This window comes from Cyprinodon variegatus, unplaced genomic scaffold (genome assembly GCF_000732505.1).
Source record: "Cyprinodon variegatus isolate N-32 unplaced genomic scaffold, C_variegatus-1.0 Scaffold655, whole genome shotgun sequence".
NCBI lineage: Eukaryota > Metazoa > Chordata > Actinopteri > Cyprinodontiformes > Cyprinodontidae > Cyprinodon > Cyprinodon variegatus.
Window position 1 is genome coordinate 216,892 of NW_015151108.1, and position 22,673 is coordinate 239,564.

Sequence of the window (22,673 nt, forward strand, 5' to 3'; positions counted from 1 at the left end):
TTTTTTCATGGTGGAGTTTCACTTTCGGCTCTATAGTGACAGTAGAGCTGGGGTGAGGTGAGGTAAGGACTGGGGACTCCCGTGGGTGTCGTTACCAGGCAACAGGCAGCAGAATAGATACCTGGCACCTGTAAACATGAAGATTCAGTCCTTATATAGAGAGAGGTTGCGAATGGAATTACCCCTGTCATTTTGCAAATGCAAAATACGTAAACAGAAACAAAACCTTACAAGGAGCTTCTTTGGTAGATTTCATTCAGTTTTTACCTATTTTGGTTAGAGATTTTGTTATTCATTTGGTGAAACTGGATAAAGTTCTAATGTTATTGTTGGTGTTTGCGACCCCTAAAGAATATTCTGTAAATATTCACAAAAAAGCTTATCCCCTTTAGTTGAAAATATTTTTTTTATATAAAATCCAATGCTTTTTTTTAATTATTATTTAATACAGACATCTTCTAAAAACGCGGATAAAATCAGCTGGCACAGTAGGTGAGGCTACACTAAACTCTCAGTCATCGATCTGACTCATGCTAATAAAAGCTAAAGTATTAAAGCCAATTTTTTTAGGTGCCCTTACTTGTCATTTATCTAACCTGAACTATTAGTTCTAATAGTTTGGTTCACATGTGACTTACGGTATCTTCTGTGCTCATTTCCCCAGATTGTCTACAAAAGCATTAAGGTCAATCATATCAAAAACATTTTGCTCTCTGAGAAGGGCTTTAAAGGAAGCAAGTATGTGTTTTGGTTTAACAATTAACTACTCATAGTAAAAATGAAAGTGCACCCTCTGTTTATTCAAAAGTTTTACTTATCAGGACATAATAATAAAGTCATTATTGGCTTCTGGAATAGATACTTCACACATTTTCATGTTTCACTTTGAAAAATTTCAAGATGAATGTATTGGGGATTATGAGACAAAGGTGATTATGAAGTTATGGTATGAATATAAATAAAGGGAAGACTTGAATTGGTGAATGGTTGAATGGAAGAATAAATCTTTTAGAGAAAACGTTCAGTCTGCATATACATTATTTTCTTTTCTGTTTTTTCCAGTGTTTTTTTTTTTTTTGTCATTACATTGTCACAACAAAATAATTTCTCTGCATTTAACCCATCCCCTTGGTGGGCTGCCATTGGGAGCAGTGTTAGGGGGTCTTTGCTCAGAGACCCAGAGTTGCAGTCTGTGGGAGCGGGGCGCAAACTCAGAACCTCAGGATTCCAAGCTCTACGGCCTAACCACTAGACCACCACTCCCCAAAGCAGGCATTAGCGTAAAGGCAAAGAAAACAAGCAACATTTTCTGCATTGTCATAATTTAGATGGTTTAGAAACTTCCACCAAAAGGATCGTAGACTAATGAAACAAGTTGTTTTAGGAAGATAAGACCCTAATAGACATGTTTGGCCTACAGGAACTTAATATGTGACAAAAACCTCATGCCTACTTTCCAGTATGGTGGTGAAGTGGCTGTACCTGGACCTGGGCAACTTCCAGTCAGTATGTCAACCATGAGCTCTTCTAAATACCAACGTATCTTGACTCAGTTCTTGACTATTCATGCACGCTGACTGAATACCTTCGGTTTCTTGTTTTTTTTTTTATTTTTACAAAGATGGAATCTAAATCCTTTTTTATCTCTGTCCCCTTATTTCTGTCAGTTAATTCTACTAAAAGTCAGTCAGTCTTGTTGCAGCTTATGTCTGACGTATGCCTCTGTGGTGAAGAGTTGTTTTAAGTCTACGTTTGAGCAGAGAAGTCCATGTGGTGGTGATGTGATAAAATGTTATAGCAACACAAAGCTAAAAATAATATTTTTCTTCACTAACATTTTAGCTGAGCTTAAGGATTAAAAATCTTACAGTTTTGAAAAAAACATCCAACTAAGAAACAGTCTTTAATATGTCTGCCGCTGAAACACAGCAGGTCAGATTTATGTTTTAGAGCAAGGTACAGTTTAGACATAAAATATTTATTACCTCTTTTATTGTTCTCGGTTCACATTTCAGACAGACACCCTTTGATGAAAGCCTAGAGGCGACACATCACAATTATCCTTAAACTTTATGGGTTTTATAGCTTTGGTTTATGGTTGACTCATTTCATGCACTGGTTGCTTCTAAGAATCCATCTATTTAACAGCAGATTCTCCATCTCAGGACAACAAAATCCACGCTGGGGTTTCATTAATGATATCTGCTCAGTGTTGTACCTTTGTTGTTAGCTAATCCTATAGAAACCTGGTCTGCCTGACATGCCTCAGTAACCACCAGTTCCTGTTGTTTCACTGTCATATGGTCAAGTTTCCTCTGTGGTTCATGAAGCATTTACTTTACCACATTTTATGAGCTTTAGATTCAACTTGTCATTAGACTTTTTTTTTTTTTTTTTTTTACTTTTTTAACTCAGTCCTTCTAGGAAGCAGGGCTGTCAACTCACACATCTCAGTGTCCTCACACGCTCTCACTCCATATCCGCAATTTTTCACTCTAAAAAAAATGACGGACATCAAAACTCATCTCCATTCCACTTATTTATCTATAAAAATATCATGCTGATAAAAATCGACTAATTTAGTAATCCATTCACCCTTAACTGGAATATAGAGACTCTAAAACATGTCTTTAGATGACAGAGTGACCCATCTTGAGCAGCAATTATACCAAAATTGTAAAACAAATATGTAAACACTTTATATTTAAAATTAAAAAAGGTCATCTTTTGTTATGCTCTATACTACCCAAGTGGAAAACATTTAGCTTCACCTGGTTTAATTTCATAAAAAAAAATTTTTTTAAGGAATCAATAAATTGAAGAAAATAATCAACAGGTTAGTCCATTTGCAAAATAATCGTTCGTTGCAGCCATCCTAGAAGGTCTGAATTGTATAGTTGTTTTGTCAATTGTAAGAAAAACTAATAAGATAATGAGATAAGGTTTTTAATCCTCAGCCTATTACCAAATATTCATACACAGAGTAGTTTGCATTTGATTTAATTGCACTGGTTCCTGTATTAGTGCCAGTAATCCAGTAATTGACTATTAGTTCCCCATTGTTTATTTTACTTGAACTGCTAGAATAATCAATAAACACAGTTGTGAAATTCTTAGTTTACAGTATATTTAAGATGCAATTATTTTAGTAGGGCCCATACTTCTTTACTTCAATTCTCCAAAAATCACCAGAATACAAAAAGAATGTATATTTTTTTTATGTTGCACATAACTACAGATAATTTATTGTTATTCAGTAACATTTACTGTTCTTAAAAAAATTCCACCTTTTGCCACTTTGTTTCATTAAATCCTCTGAAAACCGACAACCTATAGCTGCACCTGTCCTCATAGCCATTCAATCTAACCCTGATAATGGTGGCCTATCAAAACTATTTCAAAATTTTACTTGAAGGTTTGGTGAAATGTTGCCATCCCTGAGGAAGCATAAAAAACAGCATTAGCCTCAGTTCTCAACTTTGAGAATCATTGGTTTGTACAATTAGCCTAGTTAGGGTAGCCAATTTGATATGTGTTATGTTTGGTTATCAAAAAGACTATATATGCATGCAGATGTGAAAGTTTAAGCGAAGATGTGCGTCTTTTGTCATAAACAAGTGGTATTGTTTGACTTTTGTATAAAGTTTCCTTAAATATTACTGCCTGCTGCTTTTTATGAGAGGAAACAGCTCATGCAGTAACAGGGAATTCCTATATTTCTTTTTTTTTTTATTATTATTATTCCTTTCTAGTGCATCTGGGCTGTACCATAAGACAGCCCATTTAAAAACCAATAAATGACAGTTATGAAACGACTTCCCATTCTTAGCAATGGTCATGGAATAGCATTAATGGGGTGGATATGTTCGGGCAGGTTTTAGCATCTGGGGCGACGGTATCGTTTCTCAGGAAATGAAGTTCATCCTGCTGCTCATAGAGCAGGTTTAAAAGGTTTTGTAAACTGGGCTGGTGTGGAGTTTCCCCCTGGCTGTAAGACAAGTCCATTCACTTTAAATCAACAGTGACGAGCGCTTTAAGGTAACATCTGCTCTATGAATAGATGAGGTACCAAGGTACACAGAGGGACAATGGATCTATGGAAATTAGTCTCTTATTTGGGTTTAACTTTTGCTTTTATATAAAAACAACTTGTGTTAGACCAACTGACAATTAAAACTGCTTTATATGATGATGTCTCTTTCAGATTACTTAACCAATACTAAAATAAGACGAATATAACACAAGTAAATATACAGTGTAGTTCTCAAATGATGATTAGATTTAGTAAAGGAAAACTGGTCCACTTTAAGAAGGACTCATCAGTTAAATGACTGGTTGTTCACCTCTTTCAAACAAAAACTGCCATTAAACAACATCTAGGATGAGGTTTTGACTATATATATATATATACATACAGTATATCACCATGAAGGATTCTTGACCTACTGATCTTTGCTTTTCTTTTTAATCCAACAAATTTGAGGGTTTTCCAACTATATTTTTTGCAAGATCATCCTTATTTTAAGTTCATTTTGCTGTTATTCTTCCTTATAAATCAAACACACTTAAACTACAGACCTCAAGCTTATGGCTGGGCATTCTTCTTGAGAGTTTTTCACTAAACAGCAAGTTCAAGGTCTCATCGGGTCCTAAAGCAGTAAAGCTGTCCCAAATCTTTACAGAAACATCGCCATGTTTGACTGTTGGAGCAGAGGAGCCTGAGTACACTAGAGGTCAGAAAAAGGGGGGCATGGATCAGGTGGGAATCTACCAAGGAGGAATTAGGCCTGACGGGTAGAAGCATGATCCATGCTGTATCTCCTCTTTCCCGCGAACAGTTTATGATACCTTTGTTAGCTCTGTTAATCTTCACAGCTGGGTTATAAAAGATGACCCAAGGTCTGTGGGCCAAAGAGGAAGCTGGTATGTATGATATCAGACATGAAATAAACAATATCTACCATTCTCTTTGTTAAGTGGGCAACAGTGGCATCGGATGCAGGAGTTTGCTCTGCAATAGCAGCGTTGTCTTTTTGTTGTTGAGCAAGGCACTTCACCCACATTGTCTACTGATAGTGGTCAGAGGGCCTGGTTGTGTCAGTATATGGCAGCCTCACTTCTGCCAGTGAGCCCCAGGGCAGCTGTGGCCACAATGTAGTTTGCCACCATCAGTTTGTGAGTGTTTGCGTAAATGTGTGAATGACTGAAAGTAGTGTAAACCGCTATATGAGTACAGACCACAGAGGGGTAAAAGGTGGGAGTCAAAAAGTCACCTAACATCTCCTGTAGTTAACCCAGAGATGAAAGCTAAAGATTGACTTAGACAACTGTTATTGTCATCTTGTATACAAATAGTGCATATAAAATAAAATTTTGTTTTGTACAGCTCTTATGACATTTCCATTTCTGAAAGTGCAGCAGTGATCAAAACAGTGTGGGAGAAAAAAAGAGTGCAAAAAAAAACCCCATTGCTATGGAAGTTCAGAGCTTTAAATATATATTGTGCAATTTTGCAGTGTTTTGGTTTGGTGTCATCAGTGTGAATCAGAATCTGTGACATGATTTAGATTTCTTTTAACAGTTCAGCTGTCTAATGGAAGTGGGGAAGAAGCTGTTTCGGAATCTGCATCGGATGCTTCAAAGCCTCTTCCCAGAGGGCAGCAGAGAGAACAGTCCATGGTGGGAGTATGACGGGTCATTGATAATATTACAGGCTCAGGACATGCAGCGCTGGGATGAAATGTCTTTTATGGAGGGAACAGGAGCCCCGATGATCTTCTCTGCTGTTCTCACCACTCTTCTCACCAAGGTGAAGAACAAGCTTCCCTTTCAGGACATTGTCCTCGCCATCTTTGGCCCTGATGCAGTATTGTCTTTCACAGATTAAAGGACTGATACAGTGGAACTTAAAGAGCCTTTAAAAGAGACATGCAAATATGTATCTGAGAGCAGATAACTACAAAGACCAGATCCAGAAGTGCAGGGACAAAGGCTGGAAACGTTGGACATACCCAGTTTGGATAAGATGCAGAGACTTCGAAGCCAAATCAGCCTTTGAATGCTGCACTTCTGCAGCAACTTTTTACCAATGATCGAAGGAGATGCATCCCAGGTTGTATGTATTTACTGCAGGAATCATCAAAATGTGGGAGTTATGGAATGGGTACCTATTTTTTTCTATATCAGCAGTGCTTTTGGCCTTGGAACTATCGTATGAATGTTTTTTCCATTAAATTTAATTACCTTTAATTCCATTCATTAAGCCATGAACACTGACCTTAACAGAGATTAGGTCTACTGTGCTTCAGAGGTTATTCCAGGTTCCTTTATTGACCTCCAGTATGACTCAATGCCCTCCTGGAGCATTCACCACTGCTGTTTGCTTTCTCCACTTCTCCCTCTGAGGTTTACTGGAGCCACAGAGCCATAGCCATAAGCCATAACCTTATTTTATTGATGGATCTTAATATCTTTCCCATCTATTTGTGAATGACCTTACACATTTGTTGCTTTTTCAGACCTTGTAGCCATGTCTTGATTAGTAAGTAGTGAAATCCCCCCAAAAAATAGTAATTCATCCCACTTAATTTATATGGTTGGGGTTTTACATGGAGCCAGCTAAATTATGATTTTCAATGATCAATTGTAAAAATAAGAATAAAATGAAGGCAGCTGTTACTTTTCACAGAACTGGACATATATAGAAGGCTGAAAAATATCCCACTCTGGGTAACAATAAATTTCTTGATCAAAAAATGTTCAACGACCTTAGAAAAGAAGCATTTTGATAAATCATCTCATTTCCCTGCATGCCCTAATGTTGAAGTTTTCCCAGCACCAGAGGGGCCTTACTGGGCGCTGTATGAGTCAGCAATGAAAGTATCCAACCAACTGGGAAAGCAGAAATAGCTTTTTCTAAACCTCTGTGGCCACATACTCTGGTGAGACAAGCTTTATTAGCATGAGGTTTTATTTGAGTGAAAATAATGTATCCTATCACACATATTTTAACTTTATAAAAAGAAAAAAAAAAGAAAAAAAAGGATATTCATGATTTGCTTAAAATTATCCTGCTAATCACTGGATTCACTAGCTGAAGCAAAGAGCAGGTTATTAGGAATGTAAGGAAAGGACCAAGCAGTAGATAAAAACCCCAGATTCAACATTTTTTGCATTAAATCTCACCACAATTGCCAGTTTAAATCAAGGGGAACAACACAGAAGTCACACTTATATATGATATGTTTTTTATTTCACATATTTACACTACAGGGGGCGAAGTAGGACATGTGACAAGAGGTGAATTCAGAGCACGGGAGCGAAACTGTGGCACAAAGGGAACTGACACAAACAGGGCTAAGAATAGAAGGAGGAGTGGTTTCTATTATATCTAGGTGGATAATTAAACAAATGCTGCGGTCACATCTAAAGATAGCAGTAACAGGCAAAGTTAAGACTTGTGTGAAATCTTGTGATGAAGATTTAGCAGGAAGTTTTCCCATAAATCAGAAAAGGCCAAACTAAATATTCTGTTTCTTAATACATGATTAACTGAGTAGCGATTTCTGGAACTGTTTGGGGATTAAAATAAGAATCTCTGAATGCCTTTAGTATGACATGTACTTCTTAAGATTAATGCTTGCACCACTCACAGAGATGATTTTTTCATGTTAACATGTTATGAATTGGACAAGCCTTGACCAGCAAGGCTTTCAAGTTAAGTTAAAAGATCTGGGCTAATTAAAATGTAAACAGAACCGACATGTTGACACTGAAATAAATCTAAAACCACATTACACAGTGCAAGTAGCAGGAGCAAAGTGCAGTTTGCTCCCTTGCAGTATGGGAAAACTCAATCTGGCATCATCTGATCTTTGCATGTGGAAATCAATACCGGTCTGAAATCCAAAGACACCGGAGGGGAAACGTGTACTACCATTACCTCATAGCTCTTCCTCTGTTTTTACCTGCATGATATTGTCCTGCTGTTCTGATTGTGCAATCTGACTCTCGTTAAAAAGCATGTTAAACTGGAGGTCGTTAAACTGGGAAAAGTCCTGTGGGCATGATCCATAGTTTGCATTGAGGTTAATATTCATAAGGGTGGGGTCAATATCCGTTAATGAATTCTGTCCAGCCCAACACAGGAATTCAGTTAGAAGACATGGGTCTTCTAAAAAGTCAGGACCACCAATTGCCATATCTGTAGCAGGCGAAATCGGATGTTGGCTCTCATCTGATGGCATCACATACTGTGTCTTCACGGGGAAGGTGAGAGTCTGCTCTGGAGGTGGTGTAGACTCTGTAAAGAATATCAAACAGGTTATATTACAGGTAAAAAAGACAACTCTGAATTAACTGTTAAAGGCGAGTTCAATATTCCATATTGGTGATATAACTTTAAAATAACTTGAGAGCAGCACACTTACAAACAAAAACCTATATAGGAAACACATAAGTGGTATATATAAACAGATATTAAAAAAAAAATTCAATTCAGTTTTTTTTTTTAAAGCTCCAATTGACAACACATGTCATCCCAATGCAATTCACAGTTCACCAGATCATACAGTCAAATTGATTTAAAGTTTTCTATCTAAGGAAAACCAGTCGATTGCATCGACTAATTAACTCAAATGCAATCCCCCATACTAAGCATGCTTGTAGCGACAGTGGAGAGGAAAAACTCCCTTTTAACAGGAAGAAACCTCCAGCAGAACCAGGCTCAGTGTGAGCAGCCATCTGCCGAGGCCGACTGGGGTTCAAGGAGAAAAACAGTTCTGAGGTTAATCATATTACCTATGATACTTTTGTTTAAAGGAAATTATGTCATATAGATCCATATGCTTAATCTGTCTTTAACAACTTGTGAAGGTGACTTGGATAAAGGTGGAGGTAGTTAAGGAAGTCTGCTGTTAGTGGAGAGCCTGCTTAGGCCTCCTTTGGGTATATTTATTTATTTATTATAAAACTTGGTGCCAACATTCAGAGCACTGAAAAGTATCAGACAGTCACCGTTTCAGCAAAGGGTTCAGTGGGTTGCACAATAGTTTATAGTGTTAATTACTATACTATTCAGCTTCTATCTTGAATTTAGAAATGTTGGCAATATCTTGGGAAACTGTGACAGAAAGTAGGAATATCTGAAATTTAGAAAGATTCTAGAGACAGCTGTTCCTGCTAGCGTGCTAACTGCGCTAACGGCTAACAGATGCTCACGAAGACAAAAGTTAGAAAAAATATATCACCATCAAAAATTTTCGGTATAATTTCACCATTAGGAACAAAGTTATATAAAACAAGCCTTTGTTTCAATTTTTATGCATCCATATGAATGTATTTTTTTTTTACCTGTTAGCATTACCTGTTAGCAAAAACATTTCTAAACTACTCTGCGTTCAGCTAATTTTGGATGTAGCTATTTTTTTCTCTTTTCACAAAAATTTAAACCCAATTAAACCACAGAGTTTAGAGCAGCTTTTCTTCTATGACTGAAATAGAAATTAATATTTGGCAAAGCATTTTAGCTGTGCACCTCAGAGAGGCTGTGTGGTTTGTCAGTGTTGTGTTAGCTATACAGCGCTATGAGCTATAAGAAAAAGTTCAGGTATCTTAGTCCTTAAAATATCCCTTTAATCAAATACCCCTTATGATATAAGTCCACCTTAAGAAGCTGGCCTGCCATGTCACATGAATTGTTTACAGGGCAGTTTCCTACTTCTTCATTCAGGTTTCTGTACATTTCAACAGCCTTAGAGGCCAGCTCATGCAAATGTCACCATCCTCATGTGATAAACTCGTCACATATAAACCTCAAGAGGAGAGCAGGCTTTTTTTTTTGTAAATTAGCGTATTACTGATGTTTTTTAGAAGCTTTGGAGGTGATATTTAGATAAAGAGCAACCTCCTTCAATAAAAACCAAAAACAATGAATCATGCAGCCACATGACATTGATGATTTATACTTTCTTTTATAGGTCTATTGGTTTTTTTCTCAGAAGTGTCAATAAATGAAGACATGTTGCCTGGTTCTTTTGCTGTGCCGCCAGGTTAACTGTACCAGCTCAGTTCAACAAGTATAAAATCACTAAATTAAACATATGCAGTCATGTTAAATGTTAGAGAACAGGGTGCAAACCTGATGTCAAGATATATATATATATATATATATATATTTAAGTGTGATTAAGTTACAGCACCATGTTTCTTTTATTATTTCTTAAGATTACCCCCACCCCCCACTGACATATTTTAAGTCAGAGGAAAATCAAGGAGCTGATAATCTCACCTGTTAGTAACATTATAATTTTGCGTTTGTTTTGTTTTCTTGATCATTTGATTATTGACCCATTCAATTTGAACTAGCAGTCATCATTTCAGGGCTTCCCTTTTGTTTAAAAGGTGTAAAAAAAAAAAAACTTATATATCAGAAATCTCAATTTTAAGTCCTATAAACCTTTTTCGAAAGCTTAGATTTTGTAAAATTTTATTGAAAGGTATTCATTTGTTAACTTAAGATCTTCAATCGTTTTCTTTAATAACTAAGTTTATACATTGGAGACTGAGTCATTGTACGTTCAGGAAGTAAAATGTTCACAAGTGGCTCCTTTGTCTCAATACAGTGTTTATTCACCAGGGTTTGTCTCTAAAGCGGGGGATATAATGGATAACCAAAAGGCTCAATGTGATCCTCAAGAATGCTTTGAATTCAAGTAGCCAACATGAAAAAAACAACAGGATTATTTCTACATTTCTTTACTTAATAGGTGATCGGAATTTTTAATTAGGTTTTAAGATTAATTGAGCTAAAAATCTCCTATAAGGACTTTCTTTGAATCTGGAACCAAAACCACGATTATTGATCAACTAACACTAGAAAATAAAAGCATCAACAATCATAATTCAAATCATAAAATTCTCAGATTTAGATTATAGATAATCCCTGATTGATTTTCTTATTACAATTAACAATTAACTTCCAGAAAAGGGACAGTTGTTCTGCTCTGTTTAACACACTGAAACTTTATTTGCTCAAATCAACGACTAACATGGTCTGGTGCTACCTTTTTAACTCTTACATGTTCTGGTGATTTTTAAATGAGCCAAACGTCGCTGCCCTTCTTCCTCTCATTGATATTTTTGAGGATGTGGTTGTCTAAATTTGCTGAAGCTGTAAAACTGACAAAAACTACTGGGGATTTCTTTTGTTTACAGTAATCCAATATCATGGGCTGTCAGTTATTTAAAAGAAAAAAAAGCAGAAGAGCTTAAGATTGTGAATGGTTCCAACATCTACGATCATTAAACTGAGAGTCTGCTCAGCTTTAACAGAACAGTCATTTTTTAAATCTTATTCATGAGTCACACAAAAAAAAGAAAACGTCAGACTGAAAGCAGAAGTCTTACCTGTCACACTGATGTCCCTTTTTATTGTGGCTCTTTTTCGCTTCACTTCATACGGATCTGAAACACAAAGCATCAAGGCTTGGAATCGTCTTTCTGCGGTTCTACAACCTGTTCTTCCAGTTCTCTGATTAAACTTTGCCCAAAACAAGGCGACAACATCTCCTTGTCTTACCAGGATTATGTGGCAGGTACGTGAAGGTGACGGGCTCGCTCTCCATCTGGTCTGAGATGCGACGCAGGACGACCCCTACATTGACCTCCTCTGTGATGTCTTGGTCCTGGTAGGGTGGGGTTTTAAACACGATGGCTATCTGCCGATGGACGTCTGTCTGAGCAAACTCTCCGTTTGCCTTCCACAAGCCTTGCTTGAAGATGATCTCTATGTCATCTGGTGATTAATGCAGAAAGAACAGGCCAATCTGTGACTGTTCTTTAAATCACAGCAACAATATTAGAATTAATATGTAATTTGTTTGCTTTGAGCCTAATATATACTTATATTCACAGTCACAGGAAATAAACAAACAAATAAACAAACAGGCCGTGAGGAAGAAGGAACTACATTTCCATTTTGAAACTACAGTTTGGAAGCTCCTCTGCATGTCTAATGAGGAACATGCTGGCTACCTGATCAGATAGCAACCACCTGCTAATCTTAGCTTTGTCTGTTCTGAGCAAAATACTAATAAAGGTGAAATATTAGGTGCAAGACGCACATTTTTCTCAGTGTGTGTTTAGTCTACATATCAAAATATCCATAGTTAACATAACTTACATTTATAATAGCCAGAATAGGAACAAATAAGGATGCAATTTTGATTTTTGTTGTTGCTAATTTAAGATTATAGTGATTCTAAAAATCCAATTTAATTAAGTTTATTCAAAGAAAAAAATGCAAAGTCTAACCATTCGGATCTAAATACTTATAGTGGCAATTGATCCTTATTGTAATAGGGCTCCAAGTAACGATAATTGATCTTATAACTACTTTTTTTTTTTTTTTACGAATAAAAATCAGATTGCAAAAGATGCATTATTAGAATTTTTTATTACACATTCTATACATTATTTAAATGAGAAAATGTAAAACCTTTGTACAGTTTTGGCTTTTTTACTGTTTTGAGTTGGATGTTCTTTTAGAGTCTGTATTCTACACTTAGCTATTATTTTATTTCTGAATTGTTCTTATTCAAATACTCGGAAAATCATGTTTAATTTGATTTATAAAGCCCTTAATTGTAATAATTACAATCAAAACATATAATGCCAGTATTTCACAACTTGTCTGCAAAGAAATTCAGAGAAGTTATATTTCAAAACTTCTAGCATGTTTGGTACTTTTTGTAGCAAACGTTTCAAATGTGAAACATTTTCTACAAAACATTTTTCACTTTTTGTCTCAAACATAATTTACAGAAATGTTAAGTATAATTCAAGCTCAGGATCATTAACAGACAACCATCTCAACAGAATTTGGCAAAAAGGTGACATTTTTTGTTTCTCAAAAGTATTACATTTTAATGTCAAACCATATCCTGCTGCATAAATCTGTCAGTTATTTAAGTTTAATGGTAGTTTTGTTGCCCCTCCCGTTTAAAAGTCTCAAATTTTTACCAACAGAAATAGTTCTGAGCGGAGAAATCTCTCCCTCACCTTTCTGCACTTTGTCGCACAGCATGTAGACCTCCGTCTTTCCTCTGCAAGACCCTCTGTTCAAATTCAGTTGGCAGATCTTCAGCTCTGATGTAGTTGTTGCCTCTTTATAAGAACCCAGAACAAAGTGTGAGCGCAGCTCATCCTCACAGATGTTGGAGGAAAAAAAAGTCATCAGGTAGTGTTGGGCAATTTCTTACTCTTGTCATAAATTGGTTTGGAGACAACTGGGGAAAGGGCGTCCTTCCTGCCGTCGTCCCACTCGAGCACACACTCAAAACACAACCGTACTGCATTCATGTCGATGTCTTCAATGCTCTTAGTGTGACCAGCTGAAGGAGAGAGGGGAGACATTATGCAAGGTATTCAGAACCGTTAAGCAGGGCTGAAACAGTTAATTAAATTAATTGTGATTAATCCATTATTGAAATAATCGTCAACTAATTTAATAATCGATTAATCATTACATGGAGTGTAGAGACTGTAAAACATGCCTTTAGCTGACAGAGAAACCCACTTAGAGCAGAACTTATATCAAAAATTGTATTAAAAAAAAATTTGTAAACATTTTTGCATTTAACATAAAAAAAAAAGATTTTTATCTGTCCATATGCTCAATCCAGAATTCCTCAAGTGGAAAAGTTTTAGCTTCACCTGGTTTGATTTTGTAAAAAAAAAAAAAATCTGTTGGTACCTGTTGGTATCTGATTTTTAATCAAAAATTAAAGAAAATAAAAGTTAGTTGCAGCCCTACAGTTCAAATGAGCAAAAACAACTGCAGTTTCATGTTTGTGTGTGATCCTTACTCTTAAAAGGGTCAATATTGTGGCTTCTCCTTCTCTGAAGTGAGACGTCCAGCTCTTTCCTTCTCACACACTGGATGCCAAGATTGGAAAAGCTGCAAATTTTAACAAACAAAAGCATAAAACTACTGAAAATAAAGGAGTTCTTTAATATAAGGTAACCCTATGGATGTTTACCTGTGACGCCGGGTGGTATGAGGGTTAAAGGAGACCACACAGATGCCAGAACCGACTGCGCAATCTTTACCCACGAGGCAGTGGGGGTGAGGCCGGTAGGGAATGTCTTTGGTGACCAAAGAAACCGTTACTGTGACTTTCTTGATGTGGTCAATGGGACCCTGAATCTGAGACAGACAGAAAGACAAATCAATCTTTTACTGAACAAAATAGAAACACATTTCAATAGAGCACAAATGGTAAATTAAAGATAGACGGTCAACACAAGACTACAGTAAGCTCTTAACATAAATGCTTTAAAATGTTACGATAATCAGAGTATTTTGAATTTGGAAACAAATCATGCAAGATACAACAGTCAGTTAGACTTTTTGCCTGATGAGCAAAAAAATGGCAATGTTAAAGTAGTTGTTGGTCAAAAATTTTTCTGTGTCAGAACCTCCATAACAATCACGAGATACCATTTCCTGCCTTAGAAAACATGCAAAGTCTTTTTTGTTTGATGCTTAAATGGAAAAAATACATGAGAAAACACTTTCTACCCACTGCTACTACTTTAAATAATTTACTGATGTAAATAACCCTTTGTATCAGACAATAAAACAACAGCTGTACATGACAGGAAATCACATAGGAAAAATACATAGCAAGATAATAAAAAAAAAAAAAAAACATGAAGTGGAAGAAAGTTGGACTATAAATTAAAATAATGTTTAGGCAGCTCAGTCAAAGGTCATTTAAAACAAAGGTTTAATCTGGATTTAAAGCAAAGAAAGTTTCGCTACTTTTACAATTTTCTGGGGGTTTGTTCCAGATTAGTGGAGCAATAGAACTAAATGCTGCTTCTTCTTGTTTGATTTTGGTTCACGACAAGAGCAGACAAAAAGTCTGTGATGTATTTTGCTACTAAGCCATTCAGTAATTTATAGACTAACAGACATAGTTTAATGTCTATTCTCTGAGAGACGGGGAGCCAGTGTAAGAACTGGCATTATGTGCTCCACTTTCTCAGTTTTAGTGAGGATGTGGGCAGCATTATTCTGAACCGACTGCATCTAACTTTTCAACTTTTTCGGAAGGTCTTTAAAAAATACTCTGTTGAAGTAATCAGTTCTTACTAAAGATGAAAGCATGAATTTGTTTTTTTTTTAGCAGATCTTAATATGTTAGTGCTTTAATCCTGGAGATGTTCTTTAAGTGACAGAAGGCTGAATTTTTACAGCCCTCATGTGCCTCTAAAGGTTCTGGTCTGAGTCTGTTGCTACACCCAGATTTCAAGCCTGTATGATGATTACTAGATGCATGTTTCTAGATGCAAGCTGTAAGTCACGTTTTAAACTGTCTTCCTTAAATAAAAAAATTATTCAGTTTTGTTTTAAACCAGCTGAAAACAATTTAAGCACATCCATGAAAAACAGACCAATAAAGAGACCAGTAAAAGCTATAATAATGCTAAATTAAAAATTGAGAGCACTGATGTAAATAAAGACAACTTGTTTAATTGAACTGCACCATATATAGGGGAAAAAAGGGGACAGAGAATGGAACCCTGTGGAGTCCCACATGATAGAGAAATATAGGAGGATACTTTATTAATCCGAAATGTGAAATAGCTCTCTGTCAGATAGGCTGTAAACCATGCTGGCTTAAGGGCTGGTTATACACCATCAGCACTGTGTAACAGTTGGCTTGTCGCAGTTATGACGTAGATATTTTTGATTTATGCCCAATTTTGAAGTATGGTCTACACTATGTCATTCAAAGCCACAACGCAAGAGGGGCAATCACGAACCCGCTGTGGGTCTAGATACAGTCGAGGCAGTCAAGAAATGGAAAAACGCAAGGGGCAAGTTTGTGCGACAACGGAGGGACAAGAGGGCGAAAAAGAGCGGGGATCCAGGTGTAAAAAGGGTCCCAGCGCTCTCACGCAAACAAAACAAGCCGGTAAGGTACCAAACAGGAAATACGCATAGTGTAGAGCTGATGTAGATTTGACCAATCAGAGGCCTCCTTTCGGCAGCACTGTCTGCGGTCACCTACAATTTGGAAGAGCTGCACCAGAGTGTCTGCGGAAGGGGCCGGGGCATATCTGCATCAACTGTAACACACACGCTGATGACCTGGTTTCTGAGTATAGATCAGCCTTTAAATGGGACAGAATGATCAAAAGCTGTCGTGAGGTCCAGCAGCACCACACTGTCTAAAGACATAGCAATATACGTATGCACTTCAACGAAGGCAGACTCTGTGCTATGTCACAATCTAAAGCCAGCCTGATTATTCTTTTTCTGTTTTCAAAATTACAATAATAATTAAAAAGAAGACTGTTGTTAATTTAAAATAATGCTTTAAAATCTTTGAAAGGAAATGAGAAAATTAGCAAAAAACATGATATCCTGAACTAAGACACGTGTTTAAAAGATAGGACAGCAGGACTAATTAAATTAAAATAAATGTATTTAAAAGCTTTGGAGGGATAAGAGGCAATTATAAGTTCTCATGTCCTGCATTTGTATTTTCTCTAATGATATAAAGTCACTGATTCAAACTGATCAAACACAGCAGAAACAACAGCGAAAGCAATGACAACTACATTACCAGGGGAACCATGTCTAAAAGATGGTACTTAAAAAAAAAAGAAAAAAAAAAAAAGGAGGAACAAAGCAATTACCGAGGCATTAAGCAAAACTGATGTGGGTTGATAAGAGTAAACATTCTCTGTAGTAGGCAATAGGTCCAGGGAACCCGGTTAGAATAAACAGGAACGAACAGTTTGAAATCACAGCTAATTTTCTTTTAAAAACCTGCTAGGGAACCAAAAAAACTATTCCAGCCATCACTGGAAGATAACAACTCTTAAGATAAAAGCAAACAACACATGAAGAACATCTTCCATAGCCACATCAGTCCCAAGACATAAATCTTGATTAGAAACATGTTTATTATTGCTAAATGTAATATGCTGTTAAAGCAGCAAAAGACCTAAGAGAGGCTGAGACCAATATTTTATCTGTTGGTTACATTCAAAAATAAAAAAATGACAATGAGTTGACAGTGAAAGAGAATCTGGTTGTTGCAGCTGTCATAGAATAACCTGTTGATCCAGTTTGATGCTGTTCTGCATATTTAAACCTCTTTATTATCTTCTTTTTGAAATCTCCAACTGTTTCACCAACTTGACTATTATGTTTGTCAATTTCAGTTTATTTTACCAGCAGCTGATTTTTTTTTCTTCCTTTGGAAGGGTACGTAAACTTAAAAGCACAGCTGTATGTGTATGGGTTGAAGGTGTTTGGGTGTGATGTTGTAGAAAGAAAGGGGATAAACCTCGAGTGTCTGACCACAGCAGGGCTGGGATTTGCGGGGACTTTCTGATCGATGGTAACCCACCACATTCTATCAGCTCCGCCCCAATTTCCACACACTTTCTTTGCAGGGGTTCACAACAAACACCAGCAGTTGTGGTTAGCCTCTCTAACCGTTTTGTTGGGGCAGTAAACTCCCTTTTAGGTAACGAAACCGAAATGGTAGGTGTACCTCTATTGTGGGCTGCGTCTTGTTGTTATCGGTACTGGAAGCCCCTAGGATGCTGCCGGCAGAGCGTCCTTCACACTCGTAGCGAAACCGCATTCCCCTGTCCTTGGGTTCCTCCACCACCACCAGCTTGGGCTTCTCCAAAATCTGCTCCAACATGTTAGCGTTGCTTTGGAGGCCTTGGTGGGAAGAAACGGAGGCCTTGTTGGTCACCGAACGAGAAAGCCCCCGGCCCTGAACAGCGAGGCCCGCCAAGGACCCAGAGGGGTGGGAATGATGAGCAGACGCAATTGAGCCGAGTGGGCTGGGCTGAGAGAGAAACGAAAAACAACAGTAAAGCATGTTAGCATGAAGAAACATTTCAACTTTCTTTTATGTCAAGTCCCTCAGAAGCTTTTATTGCTGCCTCATTTGCATTAACCGCAAGCTTACGTTGGGAAAAACTGCATAAGATTGGGCAGGATAAATCTCTCTGCTGATATAATCATACTTATATAGCAGTGGTGTGACTTGTGTGGAAGATACAAACCAAAATACAGACTCCATTTTTTTGTAACTCTAATTTTATAACATTTTTATTTCTCTTGAAAAACTACACTACGCTGTGTGTAACATTTTCTTCTAGCCTTTCTGCAATGATTTAAAAATGAAAAATACAAGTTAGAGGCAGAAGATGTGAGACCATATGTGGATGAGCCATTGCTGAAGAACAAAATGTTACCATTCTAAAAGTAGACAAAACAATGACAAAATTGGACATTTAAGACATCCTTTAACATCTTAGGTTGACAGTTAACTCTGTTATTGCTTTTCTAAAGCCAGATTCTCTATAGTTTTCTAAAATGTTGCCCACATTCTTTACGTTTCTTTAACCCAGTTAACCTTCCTGTTATCTGCTCAAAGTTTTACTCTCTCTCTCAGGCCTGCCTTGACAAATCCCTTCCTTTTAAATAACTTCATACATCTCTGGGCTTCCACTGAATTTAACTAACGTCTTAATTTATAAACATACAAACTGACTAAAAGAAAATATCTGCCAATCTTAAAAATTTTAAAGCAGTTTCAAAAGAACAAAAAAGAAGTCATTGGTTTTTTGATATAAACTAAAGAAAACAAGGATTTAAATCGGTGATATAACTAGAGAAGATTATAATAAACTTTAGAATAGATCTGAATGATAAAACAAAAGTACTTCTTCTAACTTGTCGTTATTTCATACCTGAAAGCTAGAAATGTGTCATCCGGTTAACAATTAGACAGCAGAGTAAATTGAAAATAGAAGAAAAGATTAGCCAAAGAAATCAATTTAAAAATTGTAAACGTTTTCTTACCCCTCAGACAAGAAAAGCAGCAGCAGTTAAAGCAAGCTCAAGTAATTTACATCTAAAGTGTGGGTTTCATTAATTTAAAGTCTATCAAACAGACACCAGAGAAACAGCTGTTTATCAGCTAATTACAGCAAGTTAAGTCTGCTTGTTTATTCCGTCATACATGTGCTTTTTATCAGCACACAGAATTAAGCATGTGCTCCCTGACTCCTCCCCCTACATCTGATGCCTATTTTTTTCCGTTACACCACAGACCACCGAGCTTTTCCGTTTCCCCCTCATTATCTTTCGTTTTTGTTGCTTTTTCTTTCTCTCTCTCTCTCTCTCTCTCTCTCCTTTTAATGATTTCTGCAAAGCTGAACACACATTGAATCCTAAACCTACAGAGAACGTCACCTAACTCCACTGATCTAAGTACAAACCTTAACAGAACACAGAGCTAAAAGAGTAGACGTTAATCAGCCCAGGAGCTCATAAAGTTTCTCCTCAGGAGATCAGGGTGGCTCTCCCCGCAGACGTGAGATCATCTCTCACAACATCCTACAGAGACACGGACGTCTGCTTTTTCACAGCGCAGTTGGAGGACCAGTCACTGTAAAACACTCACATTATCACATACACAAACAAAAGAAGCTGGGACCACGGAAGAAGTAACAGGAAGTCTGCTTAGCGTGACGATATTCCACCAATGGCAGGAGACGTTGAGCAAGAAAAAAAAAAACAACCTTTAACCTTCAGTGGGTTTGGCTTTTCAGGCAGAAAGGGACTGCAAACAGGATTTTTTCAAGTCAGGAAACTTGACCAAGGCGTCTTACTCCACATTCAGTGATTCACACACACACTCAGTCCAATTGCACATTTTTCAACATGACGTCCTCCCTCTTTCTCTGTAGAGAGGCGGGTTAAAGTATTAAAAACTGCATTTACACACAACAGTTTAGCCACACAGACCGAGTGAAAACAACTTCTCCTCCGCTGCCCTTCCTTTTGGCTTGTCTGTGCAGGCTGCAGCATCACAACTACCTTATCAGATTACAACACCTCTGATCTGCCCGCTGCCTGTAAATCACGTGCTTTCTGCTAAGAGTTTGACCTGTGGCACTGCCCAGCAGCTGCTAGGGGAGAGGAGGGGGACAACAGAAACCAGCATCTGTCTGCAATCCTAATCAACAAGCCTTTCACTGCTTCCTCAACACACAGCTAAAGCCTACAGAATAGATGTTTATAGCCACAACTTCTAATAATAATAAAATATTTATACTATTATTGACACTCAGGCTGCTATAAATCAAACATCACCTAGATGCACAGCCTAAACAAAAATAAAAGGTCATAAATCTTAAAAGTCTTGGTAAGATTCCTTTTCATGGGCTGTACAAATATATATATGTTTTTCTTTCTAATAAAAGTAGATATTTTAACATTATCATCTATGAGGGGAAAATATAAGTAGCGCTAGTAGATAACAGGTTTATTATAAAAATAAAAACATTTATTGCATGTAAGTACAAGAGACTTGAGATACTTGCAAAAAAAAAAAAAATAGGCTACCCTTTAAAATCTGCTTTTTTATATTCAAACAAATCCTCCTTATTCACTGGTTAATTTTTTTTGGTAAAGCAGAAAGCAAGAAGAGATGGAGGAAATTGCTTTTAACTAAAGCAATACTCACTGCAGTGCCCCTGGGTACCAACACAGGTTTTGATGCAGACTGGGGGTTCTGCTGGACAGCGTAGCTGCTTGAAACGCCCTGGCTGTAAGGGTCTGGAGGAGGGGGCGGCCCAGGAAGAGAGCCTGGCTGTGACTCACGGTAGCCATTGATAAGTTCTGTTATTAAGTCTGCACACAAAAAAGAAAAAAATTTGAAAAAATGAATCCACAGATCCAGAAATAGGTTAACAGGTAAGAAAAAATGTACATGTGTATTTAAGTGTCTGTATCCTATTTATGACTGTATATATAAAATCTATTTTAATGTAAGAAGTGTGTTTTTTTCCCCCAGACATTTTCCTTGTTTGATTATATAACAAATTCAGACTCCTATGCTTTTTATTGGGATTTTATGTGATGTAAGAAAGGCTTATATCTACATTTAGCCACTTTCCCCAATTCTACAGCAAAGCAGCATAACTCAGATGACCAAATTTGATGTCTTTCTCCATATTCTGAATTCAGATCTGGACTATTCTAAAACACAATCATGCTTTGATTAAACTTTTCTATTTTGATTCTGACTGTATGATCAGGGTAGCTGATCTGCTGGACGGAGAAACTGCAGTTCAATCATAAATCATCATAAAGTCTATTAAACTTAATCAATCCCTCCTATCAAGCCTTACAGCATGATACTGACACCACTATGCTTCAGCATGCATGGGGAATGTTTATCAGAGCATACATTTTTATAGAAAACATTCTTTTTTTTCTTTTGCAGTGCAAAAAGTTAAAATGTGATCTTAGGTTGGATACAACGCTCTGATTGGATGGGAGCTCTCGTGCATTCAAGATGCAGAAAGGTAAACAAAGCAACCACCTGACACCTTAACACTAATGTCAATGTATTTAATCAAAGAGATATTACATTTTTGTAATATGAATTTGAGGTTTTAAATTGTCAATGCAATTTATAAAGCATCAGAATATGCAAATTAAGGAGAACTAGGAACAGATGCAAGAATATATTTAAAAATTTGATCTAATGCATTAAAACTGTGAATCATCATCAGTCCAGCTGTAAGATGAGGTGAACTGGGGCCAGGCATGAGGACCTACCAGGCTTTATAGTGTGATAAACTCACCGAGTTCTCCATTGGAAGCAGAATGGTGCGAATAAAGGTTGATTCCTGAACTGGGTGTTGGCTCCTCTGCTATGACAAATAATTATAGCGAAAATAAGAAGTCTGAGGATGAGGGTGCCAGTTTAGATGAAATAAACTATATTTAAAAACCCCATCTGATATACCTTTGAAAAAGTCCATGTTTTTCATCACGCGTGGAGGCTGTGGAGACCCTGATGTCCGCCTTCGTGGGTTCGCCTCCTCTTCAGCGCGGAGGAGTCCAGATGTTCTCGCTCTCTATCAGAAGCCCTGTGGCTTTCAGCTTGGTTACAAACCCTAAAGTGAGTCTAAAGAGAGGTGTCGACGCGAATCTACTGCATGTGCCTAAAGCTGACAGAGAGAAGTTCAGCTTCTTGTCCGTGTTTCCGCAGCGTTTCTGATTGGCTGCAGAGCAGCGCGGAAATCCCCGGAGCGCCGCGTCACCTCTCCTACGGGAAACCCCCCCGCTCTGCTGCAGCAGAACCAGAAGGTTTGGAAATGATAGAATTTTGTTGGATTTTATATTATGACAAAACTTATAAACCCATTTTCTCTATATGCTAATCTGGGCTTCACATTTAAATCAAAACTATTTCAAACCCAAATAAGTTTCACGTGGTGAGGAAAAACTTTAGTATTTCTCCTGGTTGCATCAGCCTCTGATCTGTTTAACCAAAAAATACTTTTTTATCTTTTATTCCTAACCAATAACCTCTCTGCACGTTTGAAGACTCCGCCTCCTCCCCACATAGGTGTGACGTGACTAACCGTGTTTTTGACAGCTTTTCTTTTCCACCCAGTCAGTAGTTATAGGAGCAATAATGACATCTAGCGGCCACGACGAGAAATCGCGGTTTAAAGGAAACAGAAAACGAAAGGAGAGCCGTTTACAGGAAGCAGTGACTCAGCAGATGCTCCAAAACCACTGCTACACCACTTAATGATTATTTTTTTAA

The 22,673-nt window shown here is 37.3% G+C and overlaps 1 protein-coding gene across 2 annotated transcripts; it reads right to left on the reverse strand.

The window, feature by feature from the left end:
- Window positions 1-7,058: 7,058 nt before the first annotated feature.
- Window positions 7,059-22,131, reverse strand: relb (v-rel avian reticuloendotheliosis viral oncogene homolog B). 2 transcript variants are annotated; one of them, XM_015393728.1, is made up of 11 exons: window positions 21,864-22,131; window positions 21,700-21,765; window positions 20,574-20,740; window positions 17,577-17,882; window positions 14,040-14,206; window positions 13,866-13,957; window positions 13,260-13,391; window positions 13,060-13,164; window positions 11,579-11,794; window positions 11,407-11,463; window positions 7,059-8,302 (listed from the first exon to the last, which is right to left on the reverse strand). In XM_015393728.1, the coding sequence occupies exons 1-11, from the start codon at window positions 21,886-21,888 to the stop codon at window positions 7,944-7,946; spliced, it is 1,692 nt and encodes a 563-aa protein (XP_015249214.1). In that variant the 5' UTR covers window positions 21,889-22,131; the 3' UTR covers window positions 7,059-7,943. The 2 variants fall into 2 exon arrangements, with proteins under 2 accessions (XP_015249214.1, XP_015249213.1); XM_015393727.1 differs by having other exon boundaries at window positions 21,700-21,768.
- Window positions 22,132-22,673: the final 542 nt, after the last annotated feature.